This window comes from Mya arenaria, chromosome 10 (genome assembly GCF_026914265.1).
Source record: "Mya arenaria isolate MELC-2E11 chromosome 10, ASM2691426v1".
Taxonomy (NCBI): domain Eukaryota; kingdom Metazoa; phylum Mollusca; class Bivalvia; order Myida; family Myidae; genus Mya; species Mya arenaria.
The window spans coordinates 31,170,502-31,178,600 of NC_069131.1; the positions used below are offsets into that span (position 1 = coordinate 31,170,502).

General features: G+C 34.5%; 1 protein-coding gene across 2 annotated transcripts; it reads right to left on the reverse strand.

Moving 5' to 3' along the window:
* Positions 1-1,645: 1,645 nt before the first annotated feature.
* LOC128206339 (tRNA-splicing endonuclease subunit Sen34-like) lies at positions 1,646-8,005 on the reverse strand. 2 transcript variants are annotated; one of them, XM_052908724.1, is made up of 7 exons: positions 7,868-8,005; positions 6,305-6,442; positions 5,792-5,886; positions 5,334-5,445; positions 4,424-4,531; positions 3,372-3,530; positions 1,646-2,711 (listed from the first exon to the last, which is right to left on the reverse strand). In XM_052908724.1, the coding sequence occupies exons 1-7, from the start codon at positions 7,956-7,958 to the stop codon at positions 2,524-2,526; spliced, it is 891 nt and encodes a 296-aa protein (XP_052764684.1). In that variant the 5' UTR covers positions 7,959-8,005; the 3' UTR covers positions 1,646-2,523. The 2 variants fall into 2 exon arrangements, with proteins under 2 accessions (XP_052764684.1, XP_052764685.1); XM_052908725.1 differs by lacking the exon at positions 1,646-2,711 and adding an exon at positions 2,923-2,986.
* Positions 8,006-8,099: the final 94 nt, after the last annotated feature.

Below are 8,099 nucleotides of genomic sequence, written 5' to 3' on the forward strand. Positions count from 1 at the left end.
TGAAGTGAGTCTTCCGTCTGTCCAATTCTATCGTGTTTAACTTACTAAATGTTAACTGAATTTTGATAAGACTTCACAGTGTACAGAAATTATAGAAAAGTGTCGGGCATAGCATTCCCGCTTCTCTAAGAGGTCAAGGTCACAATTTGAGGTCAACTGGCTAATACTCAAACAAGGCCAAATCTGCAGCATTCGTCGTTTCCTTCTTTATCAATGCTATTGATATAGTTATACCACCCAAATGGAGTATATCTGTCGGTCCGTCTGTTGGTAGACCAAAGCTTGTCAAAGTGGTAACTTGACAACACTTGCATCCATTGCTTTCGAACTTGACATGAAGTTTTGGAGTGACCAGTAGATTACCCCTAATTATTTTTCTGACAAAGGTCACAGTAAACTTGACCCTGAAAAGCTTGTCAGGGTGATAACAATGCCTGCACCAATAGACTGAAAAGTTTGTGGGTGAGATCAGTATATGACCCGAACTGATTTTGAGGTCATCAGGTTGAAAGTCACAATGACCTTGAATGCGAAACGCTTATCTGAATATCAGAGTGATAACTTGATAATACCTCAAACTTGACATGGAGGTTGGACGTGACCAGTAAGTGAGCCATATTGATTTGGAGTCATCAGATTGAAAGGTCAAAGTCACATTAAAATTTGTGTCATGTACTCATACCCTGTTGCCAGGAGGATACATGTTTATATGCAAATATTTGTCATCATCTCAGATGATTAACTGTCCCTACTTTCCTCAAAGTTTGAATGAACATTGGTCATATCTTAAAACTGCCTCATAAGCATCCCATGTGAAATGACATTCAAATAACCTGGCATTTTCGGTCCATGCATGTTTGATTAAAATGACAAAATAATTCTTGACAATATAGATTTTAGGGGGGCATAATGTTTGACAAACGTCTCTCGTTGGCAGGTATATTTCATTCCTGAAGGTTTCACTCTGTCAGTTCTGGATGATTAAAATGTGGTTAAGCTCTGATGCAGGCAAAATTTGCATTACTGCACTATACACACAATTCATATAGTTACACACACCCAATCTGAGTTCTGCCTTAAAGTTATTAACAGAAGTTGTTAACAGGCATATCTAAGCTTTATATGTGAAGAATAGCAGACATGGATCAATATATCACCATCTATGTGTTAAACTTTGTTACAGATCAATAACAGAGGTCAATGACATTGCATGACCCAATTCGATATTGCAGTTAAAGGTCGGGTCATGAATATCTTTTTTAATGATATGGTATCAAATCAACTTCATATGAATGTTTTGTTGTCCTTGACCCCTCAAAGTTTGTTTGCACATTGGAAATGATTAGATGTTTCTTAGTTTTTTTTTAGCAGCTGTAGGTCAAAGGTCAACGTTGTTGTGACCCTTACTCAAAGAAAAACTTGTTGCAAGATGCTTTATCCTACAATTCTTCAGCAAAGTAGGCTTTTCTGATCATGAACAGTAAATCACCCCTATTAATTTTGATGTCAAGGTCATGGTGACCCATTATACATTAAATTAGATTTGTTATGATGCTTCGGGCAAACCAACATACAGTTCTTGGATATCTAACTAATCGAAATCACTTACCTAGGTTTTGAATGTAGAACAGAGTGAATTCAATTGAATTGTATTTTATTGCAGTAAGAAAAACTATCGCAAAAATGTCAATAAACTGTACATAATTACATTTATAACATACATGCACATAACTCATATACATTGTAGTTTGCCAAATAGTTCATATCTTTGTAAAAATATGATATGATCAGCTAACCCATCATCTAGAGAACACGGCATAACAGTTTCTTCACACTCAATGCCTAGCCCCAATTTCTCAGTCTCTTCTTATCTTGCATGGGCACCCTCCTGCCTTCAAAGAATGCTCAAGATAATCAAAAAATTCTTTCGGTTTGATTAAAACTTAAAATACTAATATAAATTCATACAAACCTGACATATTTGGCAATTGAAACTCATTATTACTTCAATGAAGCACAATTCTTACTGATTTTGGCAGAATCATATGTTCAAATTCTTTGCTGCCAGACACTATATGCCCTGTTCTCCTTTGGGACCCTGTCCTTTTTCTGCAGCACCCTTTCCTTTTGAAAGCCTGTCAAAAACCCTACACCTATACCACTGTGACTCAGCTCGAGTTTTAATTTCAAGACAATCATGTAAAATATTGACGTGCAAATTGCTGATTTTTTTTTTAAACTGACAATCGTTATTCTTAATAAGCATCATTATATTATTGCCAGTCCACTGTTTAGATACATATATAATAAATATGTCCGGTCTTTGAATCAGAGCAAAAAAAGCAGAACAATTAAGTTTGACATTTGTGGGCTTGAACTTTTTTACAAGCATGTTCACCCCAGATTCAGTAAACATGCAAATATTATTTTTTGGAAAATCTTTGCCACAGGATAGAGATTTTCAAAAGCCTAACAGAACACAAACCAAATTTTAACATATAAAAGTTTGCAATACAGGCATGTTCAGCTTATGCCAGTCCATTGTAATGAGGTATAGCAGATTTTTCCTGCATCATCCAGTGAACAAAGCACCACAGTTTTCTTAACACTGGTTCCCAGCCTTCCCATTGTTACAATATCCCCTGCACATAATGGTTCCCTGTACGGCCTGCATACAACTATGAAGAATGAGTGGAACCGAGAGGGGTCACCTGTAATACAGAATAATATATACATTCACATAATGGTTCCCTGTACAGCCTGCATACGACTATGTAGAAGGAGTGAACCAAGAGAGGTCACCTGTAATACAGAATAATATATACATTCACATAATAGTTCCCTGTACGGCCTGCATACAACTATGCAGAAGGAGTGGAACAGAGTGGGGTCACCTGTAATACAGAATAACATTTACATTCACATAATGGTTCCCTTTACGGCCTGCATACAGCTATGAAGAAGGAGTGGAACCGAGAGGGGTCACCTGTAATACAGAATAAGTTACACTCCCCTTGTCTATTGTGTAGAAATTTTGATGTAGTCCATCCATCATTAGGATGCAAAGATGTGTTAGTCCATTAACATTGATCGTACCAGTATTTAATTTTTAATCTTACACTGAAATGAACAAATATCCTCAATTTCTTTATGACATTCAACCTTTGTTCTAGAATGTGGTAATATTCAACGTGTTGGTTTGACCAGTGATTTTCTGGCTCAAAAGTGACATGTTTAGTTTTGATCAAGGGGACATAACTACAAAAAGTTGTTCTTAAAGTTGATATTTGCTCTCCTTAGTTTGCAGTGAAAATCTGAAATTGATATTTTCACTGTTGTTAAAAAACAAACTAAAAAACAAACAAACCAACCTGGGTATGAGAGGAAGTCCCCTCCAAACTTCAGTCCTGATGTTATGAAATGTCCTCTCTCCCAAAGATCCCTGAATACGGCATAGCGGAGTTTCTCGCTGTCGGTGTGGGGAAAGTCCCAGTCCACAGGTTTGTAGGTGGTCTTTTTCGTAGCACATTCTGAAAAAATGTTAAACAGTTACAGTGGATTGTACACAATTGTTAGCAAAAGACTGAATTCTTCATACATGTAATAATTCAGGTTTTTTTCTCACTGCTGTATGATTGGGGCTAGGGACCAATCAATTATAAAAATAGCGTCACTAAATAGTGTGTTTCACTGTATAGTTTTTTTAGCTAGAGGGTATGGAAGGGTGCTACACCCTGCCCTTTTTTGGCACCCTTCTGCCCTCATGGAGATTAGAATGTGCACACTTCTGCCTTTAACAAATTAAATGCTTAAAGCTGCACTTTCCCAGATATACCATTTTTACAACTTTTTTGTCTTGGAAAGAGCAAATTTTTGCGTAAATATCTTCAAACCAATGGTAAAAGATTGCTGACAAAAGATCAGATCGCAGATTTTCATATTTCTGTTCGAAAAATAATGTTTTATGGCTTCAAATTAAGAAAAATGCATAAAACATCAATTTTTGACCTTAAATATAAAAATCTGCGATCTATTTTTTTGTCAGCAATCTTGTATAACTGGTTTCCATAGATTTTCGCAAAAATCGCTCGTTCCAAGACAAAAAATATAAAAGTTGTAAAATCGTTTAATCTGTGAGAGTGCAGCTTTAAGATAATCAAATATTATTTTTTTTATTAAAACTTAAAACATGATTATGACTTTATATATTTAATAGCTGGAACCTAATATTACATCCAATAAGTTCAATTCCATTATTTTCATTCAAATTTGTAATGCTTTAAATATTCACTGTTCGATACAATGTGCACTTTTGACCCTCAGCACCCTGTCCCTTTCCTTCAACACCCTGTCCCTTTCCTTCAACACCCTGTCCTTTTTAAAACCCAACTATATAAGCCTCACAACTGTCTCCAACTCTTACCAAGGGGTGTCTGCACCATCATGTGTCTCTTCTCTATATCGGGAATGGCGATATCCTCGACACATAGTTGAATCTCTGCCTCATACTCACTGTCTGGTATGTCTTCACCTGCAAAGTTGAACAAAAGCCTTTGATATTCATCTTTTCATGGCTCAAATCATTAGCAAATCAGCAAAATAGCAAATTATTAGTTGTGTTTTTTTCTTCATGGGAATTTCATGTATTCATTGAAAATATATTAACAACAAAGCAAAAAATCAAAATAACACTTCATGATCAGTTGAGTACGTATTTTTTGAGAATGACAATATAGAAACAAATTATTTTTATTTTTTTTGTAATATAATAAATATAATTGCTAAAGGATTAAGCAAAAGTAGCTTAAGCAAGCTCATGCTGCCGATGGCAGTCAGGTCACATATACAACATTGTGTAATTACTCTGAATACTTAATGAGTCGCAAATAGCCATTCTGTTCAACAAATTTCATGTTTATGGTTTCAAAGAAACTACAGTGCTCCACAAGATGCATGCAAGAAACGCACAAGATAACTGCAAGAAACACACAAGATACATGAAGAAATATACACAAAGAAAGCAAGAAACACATGAGATAAATGCATGAAAGATATAAAATACAAACAAGAAAGACACCAGATACATGCAAGCAAAAAACAAAATACAAAGAAGAAACATAAGAAACGCACAAGATACATAAAAGAAACACACAAGATACATGAAGAAACAAGAAAGAAATATGCAAGAAACAAGAAAAAAAATACTAAAAAGCTCACAAAAAAAACATGCAAGAAGACCTGGTAAATAAATATTGCAGACTACTTTTTTGAAAACAAAAACAAAAACATACTGATAACACTGATGACTAATCTTTATCCCCTTTAATCAATACCTTTCTTCTTTCTTTCATCCAGAAGTTTATTTCTTTTTGCTTTTTTCCCCTCAATAATCTTGGGCAGACATCGCTTTAGCTCGACCTTTCTGTCCTCTTTAAACAAATCAATCTGAAACCAGATAAAAATATTTCTTATCAAAAAATAAATTTATACATACCGGTACTGTCTAGTCATAAAATAGTTTATTTGCCACTTTATTTCTAAATGTATCAAAGCAGTTGTCTTTTCATTTAACAAATTATCAAGGGCTTAATGCAAGGCTAATGTACTGCCTGCTATTTCTACAGTGAGTTGCAACAGTCTTGCACTGAAGCAGCAAAATACAGTCATGCTATGGAAGCCAGATGTTCTATATAGTCAGTTCCAGTTTTTTTCTTGTTTCCTTTGAAAATATATCAAACATAGTGATTTATTCATCTTATTTTCAAAACTCTCATTTGTTTTCTTTTTGTACCTGTCTTTCATAACTCTCCTGCTCTCTCTGTTTGAACTCATTTCTAGTTGTGTCATTAACATCTTCGTATACAGTCTCCACTAGCTCAGCAAATCCTATAAATAAAATATATTCAAATGGAAACAATATTTTGTGCAAGTAAGACAACATTAATGTAGAAAATAATTTACAGGTTGAGTACCTAAAACTGGCTACCCCTTATCGGTGTTTTGATTGATAATTAATACTCATATTATGAGAAAAATTACGAGCAGTACCCAGCAATAATGATAGCATGTGAATATATTACACTGATGATTCAATATGCAAGCATGCTTCTTATAGAATGGTACTTTTGACAATATGGTAGGTGATCCAGGTTTGATTCTCGGCCAGGGCACATGAATTTGGTTTGTGGTCACCAAGCAGGACAAGTTGTTTCCTCTTGGTACTCCAATCTCCCACAATACAAGACCACACTCTCACGTAATATCGTGCCAACGTGAGTGATAAAATAAAGAAATCTACACCAACCTTTATCAATGAGAAGTCTGACCTCTTCCTTACAAAGTTGCAGAGGCAGACCAAGGTGTGTGTTTTGATGTGGAGCCCGCGGCAAACACCCTGTTAGGGTCCCAACAATGCGGAACTCTTCCCTCACTACACGTGAATCTAAAACAACAACAAGACTTACTTAAGCTTTATAAGAACTTAAAATATAATGATTTGAAATATTTCAACTATCGTTCAGTTTCCAAAGAAGCATAATGGACTTATTAAAGCTGTACTCTCACAGATTGACCATTTTAGCAACTTTTTTATTTTTTGTCTTGGAAAGATGAAATTTTTGTGTAAATATTTGCAAACCAATGATTTAAGATTGCTGACAAAAATTTAGATCGTAGATTTTCATATTTACGTTAGAAAATTAACGTTACTAACGGTTTAAGAAAAAATGCATAAAACATCAATTTTTGAACTTAAATATAAAATCAGCAATCAAACTTTTTGTCAGCAATTTTATATAACTGGTTTCCATGGATTTTTGCAAAAATTGGCTCGTTCCACGACAAAAAATAAAAAAGTTGCTAAAATGGTCAATCTGTGAGAGTACAGCTTTAAAGATAAAATAATAAAAAAAATGAAATAAAAGACATCATAAAATTATGGGTACAAAATTTAAAATATTTTTTAAACTCTGACTTTGGATCTGACTACTGCATATAAATTATCTTTAGGTTGTCCAATTAGCGCAGTGGTTAGTGCACTTGCTTCTCAGGTAGGCAACCCAGGTTTGATTCCTGGCCTGGGAGCATGCGAATTTGGTTAGTGGTCACCAAGAGGGACAAGTAATAATAATCAAACGTGCATGTATAAAAGCATACCTGTGCACTGTTGAAATACATTCTATCAATAGAGTGAAAAGATGTGAAAATTCCGCTCTGCCTTTAAGCAATGAACATACCAATAGTACAAACTGTTGCGATAATAGTCTTGTTTTTTCACACTTTGCCATGTTCTTTATACTTTGCTGCAGGGTACGACCAAATGCCATCAGAATGAACACCAACAAATTGTCATAAGAGGTACTTTTCAGTGCTATGAACTTTGTCCTTAATTTTGAATGTTTTTCATTTTAAACAATTTGTTATGTATTATTGTATAAAACAAAGAAACATATTTTGCTAAATGTTTTTAATATAGCATGGTTTACAATAACCATCACCATTTTCATGATTATTTTTTTATGTCACAGTCCAAACAAATATGGTGGCAGACGATTTTAATATTTTTTCATTGTGTCCTATTAACCATATAAGAAGTGCATCCTATACATACTAGCATCTTATAATCAGTCATTTGCGGTAGTCAGGTTTTTGACAGGCCCAGTGAGACAACCACTTCTGGGAAAGATTTGGATGTTTTTTTCAGAGAATTCTGAATACTTGGAAAATTCCTGTCCTCAGGCCAGTCAGGGATTTTCACAATTTTCTCCTTAGTGGGCAGGATTTACACAAAAAAACTCCCTGTGTGGAATAGCCCCCTCCCAATTATTTCTGAAACTGTAACTAGTACACATGTAAACGGAATTTATACCTGAGGCAGACCATATTAAGAAATCATTTTGAAAATTTGTTATTTTGACTGGAAACTTTTCTGTGGACATCTTATTAGTTTCGTAAAACATCAAGAACGTAAATTATTTCATTGTTGGTCATGGGCGCAGCCATGTTTGTTTTTCTTTTATAAATGATGCACAAAAATGATTCTGTTAAAATTAAAACCAATACAAATATTCCGGATGAACAATAAATTAACTTTATTTCTC

Excerpts from the sequence above, each read along its gene's own strand:
- LOC128206339 (XM_052908724.1), bottom strand. The coding sequence starts at position 7,958 with ATGTTTTACGAAACTAATAAGATGTCCACAGAAAAGTTTCCAGTCAAA. Across the intron at positions 5,887-6,304 it reads CAGACTTCTCATTGATAAAG|GATTTGCTGAGCTAGTGGAG; the intron begins GTTGGTGTAGAT and ends TTTTATTTATAG. Across the intron at positions 5,446-5,791 it reads AGGAGAGTTATGAAAGACAG|ATTGATTTGTTTAAAGAGGA; the intron begins GTACAAAAAGAA and ends ATCTGGTTTCAG.